Source organism: Chelonia mydas, chromosome 5 (assembly GCF_015237465.2).
Source record: "Chelonia mydas isolate rCheMyd1 chromosome 5, rCheMyd1.pri.v2, whole genome shotgun sequence".
Taxonomy (NCBI): Eukaryota; Metazoa; Chordata; order Testudines; family Cheloniidae; genus Chelonia; species Chelonia mydas.
Genome location: NC_051245.2, coordinates 26,574,638 through 26,602,567, shown reverse-complemented (window position 1 = coordinate 26,602,567; position 27,930 = coordinate 26,574,638). Strand labels below are relative to the sequence as shown.

General features: G+C 41.5%; 1 protein-coding gene across 2 annotated transcripts in view; it reads right to left on the bottom strand.

The window, feature by feature from the left end:
• EGFLAM (EGF like, fibronectin type III and laminin G domains) overlaps positions 1 to 27,930 on the bottom strand; it is a 122,938-nt gene that overhangs the window by 64,621 nt on the left and 30,387 nt on the right. For both annotated transcript variants that reach the window (XM_007065732.4, XM_007065733.4), the window contains exons 2-6: positions 25,758 to 25,867; positions 22,920 to 23,003; positions 21,273 to 21,299; positions 14,321 to 14,438; positions 13,680 to 13,815 (exon numbers count right to left, since the gene is read on the bottom strand). In XM_007065732.4, the coding sequence (XP_007065794.2) occupies positions 13,680 to 13,815; positions 14,321 to 14,438; positions 21,273 to 21,299; positions 22,920 to 23,003; positions 25,758 to 25,867 (475 nt within the window). The remainder of the gene's footprint in view (positions 1 to 13,679; positions 13,816 to 14,320; positions 14,439 to 21,272; positions 21,300 to 22,919; positions 23,004 to 25,757; positions 25,868 to 27,930) is intronic.

Genomic DNA, 27,930 nt, shown 5'->3' with positions numbered 1-27,930 from the left:
TTTTTCCTAATGTCCAACTTAAGCTGCAATTTAAGCTAATTGCTTCTTGTCCTATCCTCAGAGGTTAAGGAGAACAATTTTTCTCCCTCCTTGTAACAGCCTTTTACGTACTTACCATGTCCCCTCTCAGTCTTCTCTTCTCCAGACTAAACAAACCCATTTTTTTCATTCTCCCCTTATAGGTCATGTTTTCTAGACCTTTAATCATTTTTGCTGCTCTTCTCTGGACTTTCTCCAGTTTGTCCACATCTTTCCTGAAATGTGGCACCCAGAACTGGATAAAATCCTCCAGTTGAGGCCTAATCAGCGTGGAGTAGAGCGGAAGAATTACTTCTCATGTCTTCTTACAACACCCCTGCTAATACATTCCAGAATTAGGTTTGCTTTTTACAACAGTGTTATACAGTTGACTCCTACTTAGCTTGTGATCCACCATGACCCCCAGATCCCTTTGACAGCCAGATCCCTTTACTGTAAATAACCACTGTAAATAAAATTGCACACAATGCTTTACCAGAAAGTCTTCAAGCTGTTTGTGCGGCTAGAAAATACGTAGAAGCGAGTCCGCACACCACAGTGGAAAAGCATTTACTCATGAAAGTTGCTCTATTAAAGCCAATGAGGCTACTCATGTGAAGTAATGCTACTCAGCGTAAGTAAGGGTGGTAGAATCGGAAACATAGTGTATGCGGAAATTTTTTTTCTAATTTTTCATAATTATTATAAGATCATTTAGAGGCCTATTTCTCAATTCAAGTGTGCTATATATTTCCCCCCTTCTTTTCCTAGCCTTTTCTATGGATTTTGTGACCACAATTTTCAAATGTGGATATCTTAATAGGACATTCAAATGCTACATTTGAATCTACAGAGTGGCACTTTGGCACATCAGGCAAGATTCTGACCTGTTTAGTAAAATTTTGCAACTTGATGTCAATGGAGTTACTCCCGACTCACACTGGCGTAACCAAGATCAGAATCTAAATTGAAAATGATTGTTTTGCTTTATGATTAAGTGTCCATTAACAAATCTCCATTGGAAAACTGGGGGTCAAATTCTTCTCTCAGATACATCAGTGTAAATCTGGAGTAATAATGGTGGGAAAGAAGAATCTGTTCTAGGTATGTCGATTCAGTAACAAGTAATACAATTCCCATCATTGCTCCTAGGAGATGCCTAGTTAAATCTTGAATCATACTTAAGGCTGCGATTCTTTCACGGAGGTCACAGAAATCATGGATTCCGAGACCTTCTGCAACCTCCGTGACTTCCGCTGTGGCTGGTGCAGCTGACTTCAGAGCTGCACAAGAAGCTGGCCCCAGGGCCAGCTTCTCAGGCGCCCCATGGGCAGCTGCACCTGCCACTGCTGGAGCAACCTGGGGCCAGCTGCTCCAGCAGTCCCCGGGGCCAGCCACACCGGCTGCTGCTCAAGAGGCCCCAGACAGTTGGTTCCGGGGACTGTATGAGCAGCAGCCCCAAAAGTAGAGATTTAGTGAGGGGAGTTTTTGGTAAAAGTCATGGACAGGTCACACACTAAATACCCTCTAATCTGCGCTACTGCACAGCTACCTATTAAGCCCCGCACAGGGGCTCAGGGCTGCAGCGGGAGAGATGCCTCTTCCCCAGCACAGATCCTGCCATGGCAGGGAGAGGCGCCTCTCCCCGCTGGCCCCAGCACAGACCTGCCCCGGACTTGCCGTGTCCAGGGGAGAGGTGCCTCCCCCAACCCCCCAGCCCAGGTGCTGCTGCGGGGAGAGAGAGCTGCGGGGGAGTCCTCTCTCCCCGCCGTAGCCCCTGGGCAGCCTGCACTCCAAACCCCTCATCCTTGGCCCTACCCCAGAGCCTGCACCCCCAGCCAGAACCCTCACCCACCCACACCCCAACCCTCTGCCTCATCCCCAGCCCCACCCCAGAACCCTCACCCCCGCCACACACCCCAATCCTCTGCCCCAGCCCTGAGCCCCCTCCCACATTCCAAACCCCTCGGCCCCACCCCCACCACATGAGATTTATTATGTGCACCAATATGGAGGTGATGTGTCACAACATCACCTCCATATTGGTGCACATAACACAATTCATTCTGCACATGCGTGGGAAAAATTAGAGGGAACACTGGTCACAGGCCATGAATTTTTATTTATTGCCCGTGACCTGTCCATGACTTTTACCAAAAATACCTGTGACTAAATCTTAGCCTTAATCATACTGAAAGCAGAAAGCCAAATCCTGCTTGCCTTATTCGTATGAACAGACCAGCTGAAATTAGGGGATCATTCACATGAGAATACGGCCCAAACAAAAGTTCCAGAGAAACTAGATGTATTAATGTAATGAATTTTTTTGGAAGGGAAGCATGCATTGCATCTGCCTGTTCTGTAATTGACCTTAGGGAAGCTAGTCTGATATTTTGACACAGTCCCCACTCTTCATAAGAGTTAACTTGTACCACCAAAGAGAAAACATAATGGAAGGAAGTAAACAAATGTAAAAACCCAGAAATTTAAACATGAAGCCAGCTCAAAGAAACTCAGATTAAAGTAGCTGAAAATAAAAAAGGGAAAGAAATGACCTTCAAAATAAAATTATCCTGGTGTCCTTTACTAAGATGTCCTTCTGATATTTATTGCAGGAAATAACCTCCAAGTGCTCCCTGAATCTACTATTGTTTACAGAGGACTAGCTGCAAATATCTCCAGCAGTCTTCTAATGAAAATTATAGCACAAAACAGGCATTTTGCATTTCTTGTTTATTTGCAGTTGCAGGGAACAGAAAGTTACCATATGTTTTATTAGTCAATACAAGATTTATTGAATCATCCAGGCTTTTATGTCTTTTGTGCTAGTAGGGTGGGTGCATTAATAAAACAAGAGTTTGCAACTATTACCTGCATCCTGCTTAGGGCATAACCCAAGAGTTGGCAATGTGAATATTTGATTATCTCACTGGGTGCCGCAAGGAGAAATCAGTTAAAAAAAATAAAAAAATAAACCCTTCACAGAAATGCACAAGATGTGACGATTCAGCTAAAAATATTGCTTTAAATCCATCTCAATAGCAAGTTTATCGTGTTAGACAGGGAAGCCAAAAGAAATTTCCTCTAAGCAAGAAGCAGGGAAACTATAACCAGTTCCCCACTCTACTTTCCATGCCTGGGCTAAATGACCAAAATGAAAACATGCAACATTTTCCAAATTAAAGAGTGCTGATGCCTTTTCTTTATATATACTTTTCAATAGCAATCTCAGTTTTCCAGTACAAGTCTCGTTGGATCTAATAATAATACAAATAATTCCTGCCAATTAAAAATAGCCTTGTGGATATAATATAATGGATACAGCTACCATATGCACCAGAACGGGAATATACACATCTAAAAGGAGAAACCATGTGGAGACATAGCTTCCTGAGAGTGGATTGCAGAGATATGTTCAGTCTCCAAAGATCCTAGGCTACTGTTGACTTTTTCTAATTTTCTTTTGCAGGCCTTTCTTCTAGGGAAACAATAACAGAGGAAGAGTCTTCAAACCACTAAATGCATGCAGTTAAAAACAGAGAGATTTATCACTTGACCTTTACTTTCCAGCCTGTCCTCTGTATTAACAAATCAGTATAACATGATAAAATGGCAAACAGATGGATAGAGAAACATTTGTGACAAACTCAGCTCACTATGTTCAGTGAGCCAACTTCAATGTTTTCTTGTTCTTTGGGGTTTAGAAATGTCCTGCATAAAAGTTCAGTTTATGTCAACTTTTACATCAGTAAGGCTCACTGAGAGAGTAATCAGTTCTACACAGTGATGAGCTGCCAAAAGATGAAGAACAGGTTCCTTCACTCGCTCCGGGTCTTCGGCGGCACTAAAGGACCCGCCGCCGAAGTTCCGCCGAAGACCCAGAGCACCGCCGGATGAGTAAAAATTGCCTAAAGTTAACCATGTGCTTAAGTGTTTTCTTGTTAAAGCATTCAAAAGCTTTCTAGTTGCCTCACAGCACACTGTCTGGTTCCTTGTATTCTTTAACAACCGGTTCTAACCTGGCTTCAAAATTTAACAACCGGTTCGCGTGAACTGGTGCGAACCGGCTCCAGCTCACCACTGGTTCTACAATCACTTCATACAGCTATGTTTCCTTTCCCTTGACACACTGGGAATAGCCCTTTGTGCTACAATACTGTGTATAAATCTGACCCTCATCAGAGAGCTCAATACAATATATCTGTCTATGAGGAAACCAGAAGACTTAGAGGGCCATTTTCTGCTCTTAAGTTACAGCAGTGCATCTTCAAAGCAGTGTATGGAGAAGCATGGTGTAACTGAGTGCAGGATTTGGCCAACATTAAGAACAAAGTCAAACAGAGATGTTTTAGAATATAATAAGCCACATGGTCCAAATCAGTGGGAATGGGCAGATTTCACTAAGAGCTGAATTTTGTCCTGTGTGTGTCTAGAACATTTGTGTTGCTACTTTATAACATAATCTAATGTTTGATTGAATTTTAAAAAAGAAGCCTTTGAACTGTAAAGAACTACAAATTCATAAGCACTTGAAATTTCTTTTTAAATGAGGTGGGAATAATTTAGTAAAATAAAACATCTGCTAATAATCCAAATTTTATAGTTCTCACCCCTTTAAAGCCATGTTTTTACTTAGCCGAAGTAACAAGACCTGCAAAGTATTAGTTGTAATGCTCCTACACACAGTAAATAAACAAAAATTATAGGGAATTCATATTTGCCATGAAAAAATACTCTACATATGAGGTAAATCATTATGGGGCATTATTATTGTTATTTACATCCTGCTTTTTCATTCTATTGCAATTGTGCCTCAGAACCACAATCAGGGCCCCACTGTACTATGACAGCATTTCCCAAACTTTTGAAAGTTCAGCCCCCTTCAGGAAAATGAAACCAATCATGCCCTCAAATGACATGTTGTTATAGGCCTACCGTTCTTACTTTATATATCTTCCACAGCCCTATCTTTCCCTGGCAGACACACACACACACACACACAAATGTTTTCCAAAGATGTCATTCTTCATAATATGATACTTCTTCTCTTTTCCTGTATGGTCTGAGCAGCGACATAGTTAACAATATTGACATTAAAAGTATCATCTCTGGGCACTTGAGTTAGCACTCACTGAAATGAATGGGGCAGTTCACACGTCAGAGATATTGTTTCAGGCTCTCTGCAAACTCAGTCAGCGCTGCATTGCTTACACTCGGGTTATGGTGTGAAAGTCTTCATTACCACAGAGAGCTGAGGAAAACAAACCAGAATTCCTCTCCCACAGGAAATTATAATATTTCAACATTCGTTTTCATCCTGTATCAGGATGAAAAGTTGAAATCGTGGAAATTTTCAATTTGGAAGTACCAAAACATTTTGTTTAGACATTTCTATTTGAAATAAACATTTAGTTTTGGTTTGTTGAACCAAACTGCAACATTTAGCTTTGAGTTCATTCAACATTGGACTGCATTCACCTATGGTGTGATGGTGCCTCATAGGAGTTGTAGATCTGATACCTTTTGTACCCTATGGACTGGGCTCCCTGGTCAGACATCTCCCATGATGCACCCCAGTCATGTGATTCCCATGTTGTAGCACATGACTCAGTAAAAGGAAACCACAGGGAATCATGAGAGATGTAATCCAGCCAAGGAGCCTGGACCACAGGAAAGAATGGAGGCATGAAGAATCTGAACTACAACATCCATGAGGCACTGCATCATGAAATATTTTGGTTCAGTTTAACTGAAATATCTCAATTTGGGTTGAACTGACCTGAAATAAAATATTTTGTTTTGATTTTCCCAACAGAATTTTTTTTTGTCAAAAATCAAAATATTACTGTGTAAAATTTCAATTGTGTGGAAAGTGTATTTCCCATTAAAAACAAATGAAATATTTTCAGGGGGGAAATTCCTGACCAGTTGTACTTCACTGTACATAACAGCTAGAATTGCTTTTTTTTAAAAAAAAAATGGAAGTGGAGACTCTGGAGAGCAACTGAGAAATCTGTCCATGCCTCCCCATCCAACTGCTCTTTCGTGGCATGCAATACTTTATGAAACACTGTACAAACAATACAAACACAGTCCTTCTCCCAAGGACCCCACAATGGAAATTCTATTCTATCTTCTGTGACCACAGAGGGCTCTCTGTGTGTCTGGACTATGCAGATTCACCAGCATTTGACCCCACAATGCGGGGATGCACCAGGCACAAGTGTGACTCTTGTCCTGGCTCCACTGCAGCCTGGACAGAGGATTTTCCCATGGAGATTCTCATTGTGAATTCCCATTGCTTGGACTGCTCACCAGGGAAAGGATTTACACCGATATGGAGTATGGGCGATTTCTCCTTGAGTTGAGTTTTAAATGTGAGCGATGTTTTCTGTCATGAATTTAGAATAAGCGCTATCATATGCACTTTTTTTTTCTTTGCTGTAAATTATGTTCTCTTTGCATCCATGGTTACAGTGAAGAATAGATAGTTGTTGATGGATACAGTTTACCATATTATGTCCACTGAAATAATCTGGGCTGTTAAGTGACAATTCATTACTGCAATGGAATTACAGAAATGAGGAGTTCCATTTGAAGGGAATGGAACACCAAAAAAGGTTCATTTTGGTCCCAATCCTCTTCTCAGCACCCTCCTCTGGGTGCTATGAAAATTAGGGTTACCATATTTGAACATTCAAAAAAGAGGACACTCCACGGGGGTGGGGGTGGGGGGGGGATTTGCTCACGCCCCCCCGGCCCCGTTCCCGCCCTAACTCCACCCCTTCCCCGCCCCTTCTGCACCCCCATTCCAACCCCTTCCCCAAAGTCCCCGCCCCAACTCCATCCCCTTCCTGCCCCATTGGACCCCATCCCCAAATCCCCGTCCCCGGCCCTGCCTCCTCCCCTGAGCGCACCGCGTTCCCCCTCCTCCCCGCTCCCTCCCAGCCGCGCGAAATAGCTGTTTCATGGCGCAAGCGCTGGGAGCAGGGGGGAAAATCACTCTCTCGAGTGATCAACATTCACTTTCTTTCTCGAATGATCAACATTCACTCTTTTTCTTGAATGATCAACTCTTCTTTGGGGAAAAATAATAATGGCAAAATCCCGGACGTTTTTAGATATTTAAAAATTCCTCCCAGACGGCGATTTAAGAACCAAAAAGCCGGACATGATCCAGGAAAATACGGACGTATGGTAACCCTAATGGAAATGCATAGGGGGAAGTGGGAAGGGAGCTACCCACCAGACCAGAGCCTTTTCGCAGCTATTGCTGTAGCCTCTAGTCTCCTGCACCATGCAGCTTTCCTTCTCCCTTCTGCAGGTGTCTGAGGGGAAAACAGGGGAAGGCCCAGCTACTGACACTCCAGATAGACCCTTACCCTCTGCTGCCAGCTGACATACCGTACAGCTCAGCTCCTGACCAAGCAACAGGTGTATGCCTACTGCATACGCCCTCCCTCAACTCCTGTTCCTACTATGAACAGCAGAATCATCCTGGTTCACTGTCGATGGCTCCTCCATTGCCACCAACCACAGGAAAAGGGGCCAGGTTTTCCCTATATCTGGAGATTCATATTAACAAGTGTCCTCTGCATCAATACTTCCAAAAAGACTGAATGAAAGTAGATGACTCTTTAGCTGCTCACTTATTAAGTGATGTATGCAGCTGAAATAGGGTTTTTTGAGTACTGAAGATGTTAGCCAGAAATGTGTACTCCGATTAACTAGTTCCTCTAAAGTTGGAAGTTCAGTTATGCACCCAGTGGACTAGAGTCTTTGAATATTTCAGGGAAAGTGCCTGATTTCAGAAAATTCAGTGGAGCTGAAAAGTGTGTGTGTTAGCTACAGGCAAGTCCTTTACAAAAACCCAGCATATCTGAAGCCCAATATTTTACCTCACACAGACATGCTACTTCTCAAAATATTCCTCAGCTTGAAAATTTAAAATAATTATTCCTGCAGGCATCCAAGAAAGAAGCCACTCGCCTGTTAAGCCTACCAACTGTTTGATTACATATTCCTTAAGGACTGTACTGCTAACAGTAAGTAGATAGGTATTTTACAAGTTAGCTCTAAATCAGACTCAGATATGCTCAAGCAATTAATTTATTGTATTTCCATGAGATTTTAATCCCAAAATTCCCACCTGGATGGAATGAAGACAGTATGGTTTCCTGTCTATGGCAGACTCCCCCCGTGTTGCTTTTCTAGGATACGGGGAAGAAACTTAGCCCTGGGGGAGTGAAATGATTTAAACAATTTCATCATTTCTGCAGGCTGCTTTTACCAGCACAAGAGATTCACAATCCAAGAAAACCAGACACATGCATAGAGAAGTACAGCTACTGATTCTTCAAAAACAGAGTATCAGATTGGAAGAGTATTTATTTAAGACAAGGGGGGGTTGATTCAGAATACACTTTTTTTTTTTTTACACTGGTATAATCCCACTCGACTTCACTGGTATTACTCCTGATTGATACCAGTGTAATTTAGCCTTAAAACCGTATGCAGCAAAAGAAAATGCAGGTGAAGTGAAAAGTCTATCTCAAATTGCTATTTAAGGCTTAAGGTTCACTGAACTTTCTCCAAACAAACATACTGAAGCATCCAAATGTAAGAGGGTATTATCCCCAAAATGACCAAATACATTGTGAGTTTTATTTTAAAATCTCTGACTAAACAATATTATCAAAACAATGTGCTGTTAGCAAATTCTTTCCCAAAGTCTGGAAACAACTACACACTGAATTTCAATTACTCACATCTCTTGATCTATAAAAGAGAATGCAAGTATGTACTCTGCAGCTAAGTAAATTTATTCAAGAATGCATTTTCAACGTGTCAAGTGGGGAATGGGATACCTGGCTTGTACTTTCGCTAATGGGTCATAGGTATTATGAAGAGATGCTGTGATGGGATGCACTTGCTCTACAGTGGATGGGGAAGAGTTAACCCTACATTGTGGGGTAAGGAAGCAACACCCCCTCAGCTCTACTGGGCATGCTCCAGTTGGGGGCGGGACCACTGGAGAGGAAGGACACAAGTTGTAGGCTCCAGCCCCAGTTGCTGGGGACAGTGCAGATGGGGAACCCAGAGACAGCGGAGATGCCCAGACCGTAGCAGTGGGAACCACGGTAGGAAGCAGCCCAGGAGAATTAGACACTGGTCCAGTTAGTGACCTGGAACTTTGAGTCAGCGTGTTTTGGTCGGACCCCCCGCTGATTTAGTGGCACATGTTCTGGCCACTACCAGGGCTCTGGGCTGGGGCCCGGTGGAGAGGGAGGGCCTGGGCTCCCTTACCCAGCCGCCACCACCCCACTTTTTGTATGAAGAGGCCCCCCTTCCCCGACAGAGGCCACTTGGCCACTAGGCCTTACTGCCCCACAGATGGGGCAAACATATTGACTTTGGCCACTAGGCCTTAATGCTCTGTTGACTGGGGTGAATCTATTGACTTTGGCTGCTAGGCCTTACTGACATGCTAACAGGGGCAAAGCCATTGACTTAGGCCACTAGGCCTTGCTGCCTGGCTGAGTGGGGCAAATCTATTGATTTTTCTATTGACTCTGGCCATTGGGTCGCACTGCCCTGCTAATAGGGCGGATACATTGACTTTGACTATTAGGCCTCACTGCCCTGCTAACGGGGTAAGTTTATTGACTCCGGCTATGGAGGCATAAACACAGGTTACGTACACCCCGCCCCTACACCCGAGGGAAGATGGTGCGCACTCGTCCCCAGCCCTGTCGCAGTTGCACATAAACTTTCAGCCTCCTCTTCGCAGGACAAAGAATGAGGGTGAGAGAAGCACAATGAGTCAGAACGCAAGCAAATCCCTTTCTAACATTTCATGCTGAGTTAAAAGAAGGGGAGGGAGAGGGAAAGATTCAGATCACTCTTATATTGGGAAAATAGGCAGTGGAACAATCTCCTGATAATTCTAAACCACAGCTAGCCTAACATAATGCCTATTAGACATCCTTCACTCTCATGTACTAGCTCCAAATGCAGTAATCATTGTGTCACTTCAAACCCACTAAACATCAGGCACTCTGATTTGGACACAAAGTATCACAGAAATTCAGAAGCAAACCTTCGGCATGGGGAAATCTTTTTCATTATATCTGTGCTTTCTAGACTGTAACTGTGCTGTAGGAGAATCAATGTTTTGGGGGGTTTTGCAGTTTTTTTAAATTTTACAACACCAAGCTCTTAAAAAAAAATCTTTAGATGTGGTTTCCCTGATGAGATGAAGCATGAAAAAAAGATGTTTTGACCTAACAGCACACAGCAGTCCAGAGGCAAATCTGTCTTCTTGCCTAATAACTTTCAGTGAAACTAATCAACATATGTTTACTTAATGGACCAAACCAAAGGAAGAGACATACCAGTATATTGTGCCCTTACAATACGTGCAAACACAAACAAACAAGTAGCCTTGCATATAAATATGAATTTGCATACTCGCTTGGATAATTAGGTATTACAGTATGTTTGTGCATACAAATACACAGCTGCAAGTGCAATTACACATAGCTGACCTCTCACATACTTCTTACAGCTGCAGCTCAGGGACCAAACTTACTGACCCTCTGAGCCTCATACGATAATCTTTAGAAGTTCAAGAGCCACAAGAGACGAACAACCTTTACACATGCATTTTTTTAAACATTAGCATCCTACTTACTGTATCACGGCTAATTACAGCTAGAGCTAGAGGCCTTGTGGGTCTCTATCCTGGTCATAAGTCTTTGGAAATCTGGTTGATATGCTGTCAAGGCAGTAAGGAGGAGCTCAGTCAGATGTTGATTGTAAGGACTGCATGATGTTTCGATTTTACAAACTTCATCACAGAATACAGCGATTCACAGCAGTATGCTGTGCCAAAAATTGAAATGAGTCGCACACTAGTCTTCTTGAGTTGAGGATACTTCATTCCTGGCACTTGCTTCCAGAACTGGATTGTACACTGTGATTTATACATAATCTTTAGAGCCTGGTCTTCCTGGAGTTCCAATAGTTCCATTTCTACAGTAGATGTTTCTGTAATCACGGTTTTGGGAATCGGACACCTGTCATTGATCACATCAACCATGAATGGATTTACAAAAAGGGGGAAGCAGGATCTCAGCTTCTGCAACTCTTCAAACCTGGACTGACAGTCATTAAGCAGGCCTTGTAATTTACCTCTGTGAACTTCTACTTTGATTTCAGGGAATGTGTTTACCCTACTCTTGAGATAGGGAAAGTGGTTCAAGTTTCTTGACACTATGTCTCTTTGCAGAAGCTTTAACTTGTTCTGGAAGCTGGAGACTGTCTGAGTAAGGTCAGAAATAATCTTCCCTTGGAGTGCCAAGTTGAGAGTTTGCAGATGCTGCATAATATCAATGAAAAACATCAGATCCTGCATCCATTGCGGATTTCCTTTTCTTCAAAGGAAAGCACTGATGGAGTTCCACAAATCTATTTAAGACATTGCTGGTTGATAACCCCCTCAAAATACAGCCGAAAGAGACATTGTTAGGTTGTCTTCAAGATCCAGCTCTTCAATGAAATTTTTGAACGGTTGATGAGTCTTCTCATTTGAACAGATGAAATTGACAATTTCCAGGACTGTTTTTGTAATACTTTCATACTTGAAGTATCTGCCTGTGAGATGTTCATGACAGATGATGCAATGAACAGGGAGAAACTCTGGAAATTTAGGATCGTTTTTCAAAAGTCTGATAAGGCCTACTTTTTCCCCCCACCACTGCAGGTGCTCCATCCGTTGCAACACTAACAAGTTTATCCAGTGGTACATCAGCATTTGTCAATGCTTTGTCAAATGCATTTTTTATGTCAACACCATAGGTTGTTTCTTTTAGAGCCACTAAGTCCAACATTTCTTTTTTACAATTACATCCGTGGAAACATAGCAAACAAATATCACTAGTTGTGGTTTATCTTGAATATCTGTGGATTTGTTGACAGCTAGTCTGAATGCTAGAGAATTCTTTAGATCATTTTGCATCTTGCTTGCATCAGCACAGATCTGGGAAATCCGCCTCTCTGTAGCGTGGTGCGAAATTGGAATTTGCTGCATTAGTTGTTGAAGTTTTGTGTTACTTTGATCTAAAATTGCAACCACTTCTGCAATATTCTTCTTAACAAATTCTCCATAACGGACATTTTGCACGAGTAATATTCCATGCCATAACAAAACTAGCTTCAGTCTTTGTGTCAGCTTCCTGATGGAATGCCGAAAGTAGTGTCTGTTGACTATTGAGGGGTAATTTTAAAGTGGTTAGCTTATTTTTCCTTAATTCTGATCCAGGAGGATATTTAGAGGAAAAGTTATTGTGATTTGTTTCATAGTGATGTTTCAAGTTGCTCGCTTTGTAGTGAGAAAGCAATGCATTGCAGATAAGGCACAGAGGGGTCTGCCACCTTTACTAGTGAAAGCAAAATCTTCCTCCCATTCTGGCTGAAAACTTCAGTTTTCTTCTTCATACTTGCATTTCTTACCATTTGATGATGTCAGTGTCACCCACAAAATTAACATAGGGTTAACACTTCAATCTATAACTATTCCACTGCGACTTATGAACAGTAAACACAGCCTGTCGTGTGCAGCATGGAAAGAGATCACAGCACACAAGGTCTGCAGAGCACTAGAGTGATGCAATTTCCTGTTATAATGAGCATGTGACTCTGACGCTAGAGCCTAGGCGCCACTTGAAGGGCTGAAGCCCCAAGCAGCAGTGCCTCTCCTCCTGCGGGATTGAAGCCAAGAGCACCAGCTCCCTCCCCCAGCAGGGCTAAAGCCCCGAGCCTTGGCTCCCTGCCCCCGCAGGGCTGAAGCCCTGAGCCTTGGCTTGCCACCTGCAGGGCTGAAGCCGCAAGCTCCAGTTCTCCCTGCTGTGGGGTGAAGCCCCAAGCCTCGGCACCCTCCCATGGGGCTCGAGCAGCGAGAGCCGGCTCCACTTCCTCCTCCCCCCCACACGGGGTGAAGCCCCGAGCTCAGTGAGCCACAGTTGACCCCTTAAAAAGCCGCACGTGGCTTGCAAGCCGTGGTTTGGCCATGCCTGCTCTATTATATACTATTGCACGTTTTAGATAATTCATGATAGGATCTCCTTGAAGGTTTTCTAATAACTTTCCATAAAAACTAGGACAGTAACAGTAAAGGAGATTCATAAAGTAAAGAACATATAGTGATTTGAGACCTGCGAACCCAAGATACCACCTCTTCTTATATTCTTACATGACAGCTAAAATCAGCTGAGACAATTGAGCTGACAGTCCCAGCATTTCTACCTCTGAGGGCTGGGCATTTTCAGGGGAAGGCCCTTGACTCTGGAATTCTTTTCTCCCCTTGGGCGTGAGTTTGATGACTTTCAGAGCATGTTTCAAACCCTGTTTACTCAGGCTTTCCCCAGAGGGCGGGTATTTTCTTTAAGGCGAAGGGTGGGAGTTATTGCTGACTTTATATCAATTGAGATTATTTATTTTAAATTTTAACAGTATATTTCACACAGAGCAAGAGAGAGAGAGTGATAAATGCACTATATAAAATGAATGAATAAATAATGAGGAACATCTGCACTGAATCTAATAATATATTTTGAAATACATGTAGTGCACATATACTGAAATTCAGATTCCTGATTTACCTGATAAACTCCAAGGTATAGTACTGGATTGGGGAACTTCCTTCACTGACTCCAGGTTTCCATGATAGCGCAACCTCTGAATCAGAAACTACTACGACCTGAGGCTGATAGGGTGGTTCAGGGGGCATGCATTTATCTAAGCCAAAAGAATGGCATGTAATCAGTATTAGAAAAGCAGACAGATTTTATAGACACAAAACTCCACACACACACACACACTCCTCCCAGGACCGAGAATCAGATTGGTGTTTTACCACAAAACAATCATACTTGTAAAAATTCTATGTTAAAAATATTTAAACTTAAGTACTGTACATTAATCCGATTTAGCTAGGATTCACATGCTGTATTGTAGGCAGGAAATATGCTAGAGGAAAGAGGTTTCTTACTTCAAATGCCCTTGCAGGCATTTATAAAGGGTCCACAAGGCCCCTGGTACCTCAGGTGGCATTTATCCTTTTAAATCTTTTAATAATGTTACTGACCATTTTGCCACTACAAATACAGCCTGACATGAGCGACTTTGAGCAAAACAGAAATTTTAGCTCTCGCTCTATGTTTACCTGCCAGCAAAATGAAATGTCTTGGATTAACTCTGCCTCAGCCATTTCATAATGGAAAGCTATTTACACAGATTTTACCTTGGGATAAGGTTGTGATGTCTCTGGGCATGCTGGGTCGTCCTTTTCCAGCCCAGCCATAAGATCCTACACTAACGCGGTGTGGAGTGTTTGGCTTTAAATCGCCAATAACAACATCCTGTCAGAGACAAGAAAAAGAAGATACAAAAAAGTAACAGATCTGTTTCATGTTACTGAAAATGACATTGTGTGCTATGCTGCTTGGATGAGATATCTTACATTAATATCTTACATGATATTTTCCATGCAGGCCCCTAGGAAAATTGCAACAATGCCAATTCAGTACACAAACAAAACACACAAACAAAGTCACGGGTTTCCTGACAAGCTGCAGTTTTACCCCACAGGGATCTACAGAACTGACCTAGACCCATTTCTCAGCATAATTCTGAAGTCTGAAGAAAGTTTTTATGGAGCTCACAGTCACACACTTTGGCTGCTGAAATTTAAGTCACATACATTCCCCTCTTGAGCCAAATGCTGGAGTTCATTATCTGTTTCCAGGGGCTGTTGCTGCTTCTGATGGTGAAGAAATGTATGACCTCTCCTTGTACACAGATCAGGAACCAATGGAAGTAGATGCCCCCTGAAATTTTCCTCCCACACTACTCTGCTAATGCTATCAAACGTGACCTGAAAGGAGTGCCTCCCTTTATGGAAGACCAAGGACTTACTTGTTTCTGTGTCACCATCATAGGACAGGTTAACGCAAAGGCAAAACTGTCAACTGCCATATGTAAGGCATTGCTGAGCTCTGCATATGATAATTTTGTTATTTGTGATGCTGTTTAAGACTCCCAGCATGACCAAGTATTTAATCTCGGTGTCTGGTCCATTTCAGAACATATACTACCAGTCAGCTGGAGCTATTCAGATCTCATATTTTGGCTCAGCCAAACATTAATAAAGATTGGTCCATGTGCAAAATTCAGACCCTGGTCAGGGTTTGGATCTCAAAAACCCTAGAAGTTGGGGAGCTCTTGGATATGGGTTTTGATTTGGGCCCATCTCCAATTGTTTCACTGGAAACCATAAATGACACCTCAGTTGACATCTCAGTTCCAAAGATTAACAAAAGTATTTACATAAAGGCAATAATTGGACTGGATGATTTTATTATATGAAACATTATATGTACATACACACACATATATGCACTTCTAAAGAGTCATCCAGATATTTAAAATATCACTCACAGTGCATGGGAAAATTCAGAGAGCTCTTTTCCCCTGAAGCTAAGAGAAACTTGAAATAGTATTTCCAGGTGCAGCAAGCTAGTGAAAGATCCTAATACTTTATTATCTGCCAGCCTCCTGATGCCGGTCTTTCTAATAAGCTTTCCTTTATTCCTGTGGGTAAATACTGTACTAGTCCAATAGTTCTACTACGTATTATTGCTACCTCCAGTCCTAATCTGCAGTGAGCTCCAGAGAGGTAGACACCATAAGCTCATGCACAGTCCAATTGATCGGACAGAGTTCCTGCCACACACAGCCTGTGGTGAGTCAGGGTTTTAGTCTAACGTTAGAAAGTCAATGCAATTATGTGAAGTGCTTTTAAAGCAAGTTAAGATATTTATATGGATCTGGACTGAGTTTCACCTTCTTGTACTATTAATGCATCTTAAAAAATTTGCTGTGTTGTGATACTAGAGGTATAGTGGGCTGAAATCTCTATTGCAGTACATTGGCTGTGTCGCAGGTACTATAGCAAGGTATGCCAAAGTTTAAACGGCATACGATGGGGCAGAATTTGGCCTTCTGTTTTATTAAAACATTATGGGCCTTACTGATGTAAATGAGAGAAGCTCTGTTGACTGCAATGGAGCTATGTCAATTTACAACAGTGGAAGATCTGGCCAAACACAAGCTTTGCAAGGCCTAACTTTGAATCTATCACAAAATGTATTTCTCCTGTCAGGGTACACAAGCTCATAGCTATTCATTGTTCTCCAAGTTCAGGCACTTGACCTAGAAACCTTCCACCTCTAAGGCCTGCCTATTCTTTTTTTAGGACCAAGTCCACAGGCTTACACGTGTGCTTAATGTGTAGCATGTGAATAGCCCCACTACACTCAATCGGATAAGAGCTTAATAGGTGCCTTTATACTATATTTCCATGTTTGCTGTGTGCTGTTATTTATATGTTCTATGTTGTAAAACAATAACATGACCAGGTATAATACATGCTATCCAATTTGATAATCCTTATACTTACAGGCTGGGACTGATTCTGCTCTCAGTTACAGCAGTGTAGGTCAGGAGGGAACTCCATTGAAGTCAATGGAGTCTATCATTGTAATTTAGAGGAGAATCAGGCCCACTGTCTAAAAGACAAATCATGCAAACCTGACCACAGTGTTATTGCAGATTTCTGTTGACTTTGGTATGAGTATAACAGAAAGCATTTCAGCAAGAATGTCTGAGCTCAACAACATTTCCTGGGGATTAATGAGCAGCTGGGAGCTGATGAATCCCAGCAAGTCATTAATTCTCTAAGAAATGGCCCAACTGAAGTCATTATTGTTATCAGATGTAGAGATGGGTCAAACCTGGAACCTCAAACCTGGAACCTCAAATCTGAAACACCTTCAAAATCTTCCAGTCCAAACCCAACCCTACAGTTTTGTTACTGAATCAGATCCAAAACTAGAAGGAGCCCATTTTCCCTTTTCTGGATTAGATGCATCCTAAAAGTCTCCTAACCACAGTGATTCTCCCAAGATCTAGCAAAATTTCCATTAATATAGATAGTTAAAATCTCATGAAATCTGCTGATCTCACATGATTTCCACCATTTCTGGCCAAAATCTCACATAAACAGCTTGCAAGAATCTGTCAATGTTGACTCCAAGCCTATACCCTGGTCCTGATTCAGTCTCAAACCAAAACCCTTTCATACATGAACACCTCCTTTTTAGCCCATCTCTACAGCTAAACCCTTTATGGTTATTGTTTATAGGAAGCAGAATGGTCCATTGGACTGAGCACAGGACTGGAAATAATTCACCAGCAACAAAAGTCATAAAGGGGGTTTATTTTCTATACAACATTGTCTTTAGTCTCCCAATCCTGCCTCCTTTTTGTGTGCTTTCTCTGCCTCCCTTATTCCTGAATCCTATCCTCTTTTTAGCTCAGCTCAGACCTCTTTGAGAGGGAAGAAAATGAAGTAAGAAAGGATACAGCCCTGGGTAGGAGAATGACATAAGGCGGAAGGGCAGTGTACATACTAATCTAATAGGTAATATTGGCGGTAGAATGTCTGTGCCCAATAGGGTAAAGAATGCGAGCAAAGCCAAACAGCAAAAATTAAGATGTTTGTACACTAATGCAAGGAGACTAGGTAACAAAATGGAGGAACTAGAGCTACTGGTGCAGGAAGTGAAACCAGATATTATAGGGATAACAGAAACATGGTGGAATAGTAGTCATGACTGGAGTAAGGGTATTGAAGGGTAGGTGCTGTTTAGGAAAGACAGAAATAAAGGCAAAGGTGGTGGAGTACCTCAGTGATGAGGTAGACTATAAAGAAATAAGAAGTGATGGAATGGATAAGACAGAGTCTGTCTGGGCCAAAATCACTTTGGAGAAGAAAGCTACTAGAGCCTCCCTTGGGATAGTGCTTGGGGTGTGCTATAGACCGCCAGGATTTCATTTGGATATGGATAGAGACATCTTTAATACTAATGGGAATTGTGTGATCATGGGAGACTTTAGCTTCCCAGATATAGACTGGAGGACAAAGTGCTAGTAATAATAATAGGGCTCAGATTTTCCTGGATATGATAGCTGATGGATTCCTTCACCAAGTAGTTGCTGAACCGACAAGAGGGGTTGCCATTTTAGACTTGGTTTTGGTGAGCAGTAAGGACCTCATAGAAGAAATGATTGTAGGCGACAACCTTGGTTTGAGCGATCATGAGCTAATTCAGTTCAAACTAAATGGAAGGATAAACAAAAATAGATCTGTGCCTAGGGTTTTTGATTTCAAAAAGGCTAACTTTACAAAATTAAGGAAATTAGTTAGGGAAGTGGATCTAAAGGCGGAGGAGGCCTGGGATTACTTCAAGTCAAAGCTGCAGAAGCTATCGGAAGCCTGCATCCCAAGAAAGGGGAAAAAATTCATAGGCAGGAGTTGTAGACCAAGCTGGATGAGCAAGCATCTCAGAGAGGTGATTAAGAAAAAGAAGAAAGCCTACAAGAAGTGGAAGATGGGAGGGATTAGCAAGGAAAGCTACCTTACTGAGGTCAGAACATTTAGGGATAAGTGAGAAAGGCCAAAAGTCATGTAGAGTTGGACCTTGCAAAGCGACTTAAAAGCAACAGTAAAAGGTTCTATAGCCATATAAATAAGAAGAAAACAAAGAAAGAAGAAGTGGGACTGCTTAACACTGAGGATGGAGTGGAGGTTAAGGATAATCTAGGAATGGCCCAATATCTAAACAAATACTTTGCCTCAGTCTTTAACGAGGCTAATGAGGAGCTTAGAGATAATGGTAGGATGACAAATGGGAATGAGGATATGGAGGTAGATGTTACCACATCCGAGGTAGAAGCCAAACTCGAATAGCTTAATGGGACTAAATTGGGGGACCCAGATAATCTTTATCCAGTAATATTAAAGGAACTGGCACATGAAATTGCAAGCCCGTTAGCAAGAATTTTTAATTAATCTGTAAACTCAGGGGTTGTACCGTATGACTGGAGAATTGCTAACATAGTTCCTATTTTTAAGAAAGGTAAAAAAAGCGATCCCCGTAACTACAGGCCTGTTAATTTGACATCTGTAGTATGCAAGGTCTTGGAAAAAATTTTGAAGGAGAAAGAAGTTAAGGACATTGAGGTCAATGTTAATTGGGACAAAATACAACATGGCTTTACAAAAGGTAGATCGTGTTAAACCAACCTGATCTCCTTCTTTGAGAAGGTAACAGATTTTTTAGACAAAGGGAACGCAGTGGATCTAATTTACCTCAATTTCAGTAAGGCATTTGATACGGTTCCACATGGAGAATTATTAGCTAAATTGGAAAACATGGTGGTCAATATGAAAACTGAAAGGTGGATAAGGGACTGGTTAAAGGGGAGATTGCAGCGGGTCACACTGAAAGGTGACTTGTCAGACTGGAAGGAGGTTACTAGTGGAGTTCCTCAGGGATCAGTTTTGGGACCAATCTTATTTAATCTTTTTATTACTGACCTTGGCATAAAAAGCGGGAATGTGCTAATAAAGTTTGCAGATGACACAAAGCTGGGAGATATTGCCAATACAGAGAAGGACCGGGATATCATACAGGAAGATCTGGATGACCTTGTAAATTGGAGTAATAGTAATAGGATGAAATTTAATACTGAAAAGTGCAAGGTCATGCATTTAGGGATTAATAACAAGAATTTCTGTTATAAACTGGGGACACATTACTTGGAAGTAACAGAGGAGGAGAAGGACCTCGGCGTATTGGTTGATCACATGATGACTATGAGCCGCCAATGTGATATGGCCATCAAAAAAGCTAATGCGGTCTTGGGATGCATCAGGAGAGGTATTTCCAGTAGAGATAAGGAGGTGTTAATAACATTATACAAGGCACTGGTGAGACCTCACCTGGAATATTGTGTGCAGTTCTGGTCCCCCTTGTTTAAGAAGGATGAATTCAAACTGGAACAGGTACAGAGAAGGGCTACTAGGATGATCCGAGGAATGGAAAACCTGTCTTATGAAAGGAGACCCAATGAGCTTGGGTTGTTTAGCCTAACTAAAATAAGGTTGAGAGGAGATATGATTGCTATCTATAAATATATCAGAGGGATAAATACCATGAAGAGAGAAGAATTATTTAAGCTCAGTACCCATGTGGACACAAGAACAAATGGATATAAACTGGCCATCAGGAAGTTTAGACTTGAAATTAGACAAAGGTTTCTTACCATCAGAGGAGTGAAGTTCTGGAACAACCTTCCAAGGGAAGCAGTGAGGGCAAAAGATATATCTGGCTTCAAGACAAAGCTTGATACGTTTATGGAGGAGATGATATGATGGGATAGCCTAATTTTGGCAATAATTGATCTTTGACTACTAGTGGTAGATATGCTCAGTGGCCGGTGATGGGATGTTAGATGGGGTGGAATCTGAGTTACTACAGAGAATTCTTTCCTGGTTGTCTGGCTGGTGAGTCTTGCCCACATGCTCAGGGTTTAGCTGATCACCATATTTGGGGTCGGGAAGGAATTTTCCCCCAGGGCAGATTGGCAGAGGCCCTGAGGGGTTTTCGCCTTCCTCTGCAGTGTGGGGCACGCGTCACTTGCTGGAGGATTCTCTGCACCTTGAAGTCTTTAAACCACAATTTGAGGACTTCAGTAGCTCAGACATAAGTTAGGGGTTTGTTACAGGAGTTGGTGGGTGAGATTCCATGGCCTGCGTTGTGCAGGAGGTCAGATTAGACGATCATAATGGTCCCTTCTGACCTTAAAGTCTATGATTCTACTCTTCCCATCTCTTTTCACACTTCCTTACTGCTCTGTTCTACCTTCCTACCCACAGGGTATATCCCCCTTCCGTCCTCTCCCTTTTGTCTGACTGATTGGCCCTCCCACTCTGGCTAACTGCTCAGCTCTCCTGTGGCCCTCGCTGCCTGGCTCTCATTTTTATACGATTGATCTCCTCTAACCTCAGTAAGGCACCCTTAAGTGTTTTTGATGATTAAGTGTGGAAGATTATCCATCTCTAAAATGGAGATGATAATAATGCTTTCTTACCTACCGGCTCTGAACATTAGTTAAAGTTTGTGGCACTTTGACTAGGAAAAGCCCTATTTAAGTGCCCAGTATTATTATTTTAGTAGATTATGGGGCCTTTTAGTGCACTGCATATGAATCAGTGGAAAGGGAGGCTCTAAATGTTCTGTCTTATTTTGGATCACAGCTGCGACAGTTTCAGGAAGTGCAGTACTTACAAAAATCGCTTGTCCATCAAGTTGACCCTGGGGGGAAAAATCAGAATGGGACTTGTTAACAAACAACATACTTAAAAGTTGATGGCAAATCATGAGTGATGGGTCAGCAAAGCAAGATATGACCAATATACTCAGCAGATGGGACATGTAATTCCCAGCTCAAATAGATGTACACGTGTTAGGTCAGCTCGAGCTAGTGCCTAAAAATAGCAGCGTAACCATGACTATGTGAGTAAACAGCTTGGGCTAGCTGCCCGCATGCAATCCCATCTGACCCCTTGGGTAGGTACTCAGGTGGCTAGCCTGAGCCTTGCAAGCACTAGCTCATGTCTAGCTTCCTGAGCTGGGAATTAAACCTCCCAGCTGCTGTGTAGACATACCCTATGGTGTCATATCCTATGGTGGCAACAGAAGTACTTTTAGGAAAAAGAAGTGAGGAACACAGGAGGGACAAAAAATAGTGTATAACAAAGTAGTAATTAATCATGACAATGAGACTCCTTCCTTTACCGTGATCCCATATTTGTGAAAAAGCCATGAGATTCAGGAGTAGCCAAAGAAAGTGAGTATAAGGCAACAGGGAATCTGAGAAGCTACTCTTCCCTCTTCTTCACTTCATCACTTCCTTTTGAAGAGGTTTGCTAATGTTCACCAACTTCACTACAATGCCCTTCAAAAAGATAAAGAAATCTCCCCTCTGCCCACAAATGTTTGAATTTGATGCTATTATCTCAGTGCCAATTTCTAGCCGGTGCAGTCCTACGGAACATTCCTAATTCAGCCACGTGAAAGGAAGAGTAAAGAGGACATGGCCCAAAAGAAGGAAGGACACTGATTAGAAGGAGAGAGGGGAATGGGGAGAAGAAGAATGAAGCATATAAAGGTGAAAAGGAAAGGGATGAAGAGGGTAAGGAAAAGAAGAGAATAGGGGGAAAGGGAGGTGATGGGAAAAGACAAGAGATTTTTTTGAAAGAATAAAAAACTTCCAATCCCAGAAAAGTCCCATGGAGACAAGAACTTGCACATTTGCCTTTTTTTTCTTTTCTTTTTTTTTTTGGTAGTTAGGAGTTATTAAAGCTCACAATTAAACTTTTAATCTCAAATTTTCAGTGGGCAGAGTCTCACTTGCACACACAGGAATTTGCCAAAAATTCAACTCTGTTTGCTCAGACATTTACCATGATGGCACAGCTTTGCCCAGATGGGAGTTTAGACACCTAAATACATGGAACAGCAAATGGAGACGTGATTGCTCTTCCATTTTTGCATACACAAATGAACTTTTCCCAATTGAAAAAGTGAACTTGAAATCAAAAGTAATATTTAAAGAGATCCCACAGGTAATTGCTATTAAAACCCACAGCAAGTCCCAACAGTTGCAAATTCAAAACTAGCAGGAGAATGAGGTAAGAAAATCATATCCCAGATTTCTGATTAGATTACAGCAGTGTGCTATGATTTCCTCTTTGCCCAATAGTCCCTGTGGGTTTGGAATTGAAGCCGGTATTAGTTCACACAGCCAAAGAAGTCAGAGTTCCTGGTTCCTACTATAGAAATATCACCAATTACTAGAAAATGCCAAACTTAAGTCTCTCAAAATTCCAGAGGCTCTGATCATTCTGACAATGTATAAAGCCAGATACTCACCATGCTGAGCATATCCAAGCTAAGGGGGACATCATGTGACCGCTGTTTTACTGATTTATCAGCTTCGACCTCTGAGTAAAACACCTTGAAGAGATGTAGTTAAGGCAGTGATACAAATACTTTAGAAATAATAAGTAAACTACTATCACATCACTGACAGTGGCTGCGTATACACCCCTTTCCCCTCCACAAACACATGGAGAGTTAGCATACATTGACATATTCTTCAGACTTACCAAGGCTTGTCTACACATCAAAATGACATAATTTATAATGTGTTAGACGACACAATGTTAAATATGACTTAGAACTTAGTTGTAGAAATGAACTGTCGTATTTAACACTGTATCAGAATGGACCCTAGGGTTAACCATACTCAGCTGACACAACAATCCTTGTTTAAACTGATCATTTAACCTTGTGTTTAACACACGTTTTAACATATGTCATATCCCAGTACAGACAAACCCTCAGTGTACATGAATTAGTTGGCATTCAGTGAACTTCCTGGTACAGTAAAATGCGGTTGCTAAATTCAGCAAAATGCAGCCTGAAATAAGTAGGTTGAATTCCCATGGAAGTCTCTAGGCTGCATTCAGCAATTACATGAATTACACTGTAAGTTATACATCATGGGCAAGATCCTCAACTGGCATAAACCCATTGAAGTCAACTGAGGATCTGGCTCCTGTGTAAATTGGTAATGAAACTGGTGGAAGTTGCAAAGCAGTGTAACTTTTACCCACTGGACATCCACTTAATCTCTCTGTGCCTCTGTTCCCCATTTATAAAATGGGGATGGCCCCTTTCTTCCACTGTTTGTCTGGCCTGTTTATTTAGCTTACAAGCTCTTTAGAGCTGGTACCATCTCTTACTTATGTCTGTTCATACATGCTTAGATTTTAAGGCCTGAAGGGATCATTAGATCATCCAAGTCTGACCTCCTATATAACACAGACTAGAGAATTTCATCCCATGTATTGAGCCCAATAACTTGTGTTTGATTAAAGCAGATCTTCCAGAAAGGCATCCAATTTCAATTTGGAGACATTGAGAGATGGAAAATACAGCTCTTCCCTTGGTAGTTTGTTCCAGTGTTTAATCACCTTCTCAGTTAAAAATTTGTGCCTTATTTCTAACTGGAATTTGCCTGGCTTCAATGTCAAGTAATTGATTCTTGTTATCCCTTTCTCTGCTAGACTAAAGAGCTTTTTAGTACAAGGTATTTTCTCTCCACATGGCATCTTTTCTGCGCCCTCTCCAAGTTTTCAACATCTTTTGTATAATGTGGACACTACAACTGGATGCTGGTATTATAGTATCAGTCTTGCCAATGCTGTATGTAGAGGTAAAACTACCTCCCTACTTCTACTCACTACTCCTCTGTTTATACATCCAAGGATGTACCAAACTAAGTACAGTGCCTAGCTCAATTATTGTTATTATAACTTATGATTTGTATTATCATGGACCTCTGAGAGCTACTACAATACAAATAATTCAATAATAATAAAAATAATTCAGTAGATGTGCAAGACAAGTGTAACTTACACAACCAAGGGAGGAAAAGATAGGGCATAGCAGGAAAAGCAAACAGCGTGTAGGTATAAGATGAAACAGCCCCTAACCATCACAACTTATATCAGAAATAGAGAAGGTCAAACATTTTCTGTCATAACTTTTTTCCCAATGGAAAACTGAGTTTTTCATTAAATGGACATCTTTCATTCAATAGCCTGCGTCCCTTGAAAACTGTTTTTTTTTCAATGAAAATTTGCATTTGTATTTAGATTTTTTTTGTGGGGGAAGGGGCGCTCAATCAACATTTTCCATGGGGAAAACAAAACATTTTTGACCAGCTCTTGTCTACCATCCCCCACGTGCTCAGGGCCAAGTTCACCCCTGGCAAAAACAGCTCCCATTGACTTTAGTTTAAGGGTTAAATTTGGTTTCCACAGAATACAAAATCAGTACAAGTTTCATTTGTTTTGCATGAATGCTGAATGCCAGACTGGTGCAAAGTTACACTGCTTTGCTTCTGAGACCTACTCACACCTCTTTTATTAACAAGTTACGGCAGCACAGAATCCTAGAACAGAGATTCTCAAAATGTGGTCCATGGACCACCAGTGGTCCACGAGCTCCATTCAGGTGGCTCACGGATAGTTCCGTCTAAGGTGCACGCCTGGGCAGCCTCACATGAGAGAATGAAGGGCCACCCACCTAATTAGTGGAGCCGCACAGGCATGGCTCCACTAATTAGGTGCCTGGACCCTGGAGAAGACGCACATGTAAGGTGAGGAGGTGGCCTTGTGGGCAATAGGGGGTAGATGGGAAGGGGCTGTGGGGTGAGGAGACGGGGTGGGGGGAATTTGGGACTCAGGCTTGAGGCAGTTAGAATAAATTTCACTCTCTGTGCCTCTGCTTACCAATCTGTAAAAAAAAAAGCATAATATTTACCTGCTCTACTCTACCTTACTGGAATGTTCTCCTATCTAATTAATTGTAAAGTGTTTTGAGATCTTTGGATAAAAGTCACAAGAGAAATGCAAATTATTGTGAATCCATGCTTCTTGCATCCACACAAAATTCCCATCATAGCTTGCTTCTAAAACATAGCTGCTTGTTAATTAAAGACTCTTTACTATCGGTTCCAACTCAGCTTTTTCACAGAACTCTTTCTAGACAACTCTAGTGCATGGTACTGAGTCTGGGATTCAAAGTACCTTCCTTGCTTTCCCTTACTGTTTTCACTTTCCTTGCGAACAATGAATGGGACTATGTGGTCCATTTGGATTCTATGCTGTATATTGCTAACAAAAATAAAGGTTTACTTACAGTGTATCCTGTGATGGTGCTCGCATGCTGCTTTGGCATTCTCCATTGTATGCTGAAAGCTGTACAGTTCAGTGAATCCACCAATATATCTAGAGGAGGCCCCAGCCTATCTGCCTCAAAGCAAAATGATATTGTGTAAGAAGTTTCAGGAAACAAAATTCCCTTGTTTATAATCAGCTGAGGGGCACATCTTTGAAGAAGAATACACATATGCTGCCCTATTCTTTAAAAACCTTCAAAAATCAGACTGACCCAATCATTAAAGGGCTAGATTCTAGCACTCTCACTCATGTCGAGTAGCTTCTTACCCCACATGCTGCCCATGCGGTGCTACTCAGTGTGACAAGTGGAGTAGAATCTGACCCAGAATTAATTTGGGTCGATCTATCAACCCATCAAAGTACCTTTTCAGTGTATTTGCAACTACTGCAGCACACCTGTTACTCTACATAGCATTAGTGGTGCAAACTGAGATGTAAGGAAAATTCCCTGGGACCCATGCCCCTAGCTACATGAATGCAACCCTTGGAGGCCATATGAAGAAAGGGGCATGTGTGAGAATTCACCTTCTCTGTAACCAGAATAAATCTACAGAAATACTTAATTACTCTTCACCAGTTGGGTTAAAGGATTCTTTAATGTGTTTCATAATTTTTGTACACAACATTTCTTTGATGGTCTTGCCAAAAAAATAGCTTGCAATTAACTGAGGAAGGTTTAATATTAGCTTTAATAACAAAGGCACTTTATCTGGTAAAATAATAAGGATCACAACTCAACCGCTACAGTAAATTGAATAAGCACTGACAAGAAACTCTATCATCCTGAGTCAAACTGCAGGGACCATGAAGCATTGGGTGGAGCCTCTCTTGTAACTGTAATCAAAGTACAGGTCTGGTGTCTAAGCTCTGGAAGCAAAACGAAAGATGTGGGTGTTTGTATGCGTGCGTGCATGTGCATAGGCATATGCAATGAGTTCCACTTACCTGGAGAAAAGATAGTGATAGCAAATGTTACCACTCAAGGTGAAGGAATTTTAGCCACTGCCTATGAAGTCTTAACATAGAACACTACAACTCAGGGCCCCAAACCCACAGTCTTGCAGACAACATTTCCCTTGAAATCATTAGGAAGTTTGACTATGGAGTGTGGAATCAGGCCCAAGATTTTTAACAAAAATTCTGTAAGTAGCCAGACAATTACCAATGCTCTTGAAACCAAAAAACGCATAGTAAAGACACTTCATAAACAAGCATAACAAAGAAGTGATGAAAATTTGCTGGTGAAAAGAATTTTCTATGGCAACTTTTATTTCCTTCATAGCAGCAGTTTTATTATATGTAATGTTTTTGTGACCTTATCTACCATAAATGACAGGGAAGGCTGAGAAAACCTGATTTTTCAACTAGTTCTAACAAAATACCAAGTGAAATCAAGTTATTTTAAAGGTCATTTTTAGATGTGAGACAAGCCAAAATCAGATTTACACTTGTCATTTCCACCAACTTATTTGATTTGAAGCTAAATACAAAACTTAACACCTTACAAATACTCACCAGAATTGATCAGCAACAATACTTTAGAAGAGAAGCTAAAACAAGAGTACAGCTGACATTTAGGTCTCTTAAGAATTTACTCTTCATTATTCCTCTACTAGGGCGCTTTTGATTTTATACATTTTTCTTTAATTGAACAGGCAGCTGGGGTGCCAAGAATGCTACTTATGATAATCAAGTAAGTTTCACTATTTACCTTGTGGTCTTGTCCATTTCCTTTTTTATCTGCTACCAGCTATGGTGGATAAAAGCTAGACACAGCAATAATAATATAAATAGACAAGGTTTAAGAAAGCACCTGGTGAATCTGTTTTTGTCTCATTGTAAGAACTGTACTTCTGAACCTTGTGGTAAACTCTTCAGTCCTTATTCAAAATAAAATTCTCATCGGCTTCAATGGGAGTTTTGTCTGATTAAAGGGTGTGTAAGGACTGCATTAATTAGACCCCTTTTGAATAATTATGTCCTTTTGTTGAGATAATAGGAACAAAATACACCTCAGGAGGAGGGGCAGAACCTGTTGTGTGTTAAACAGTTGTATTTCCCAGACACTCCAAGAAATTTCCTTATCCAGTTGCATTTGAGACTAAATTTTGAAACCCAGGGCAGCACTAAAA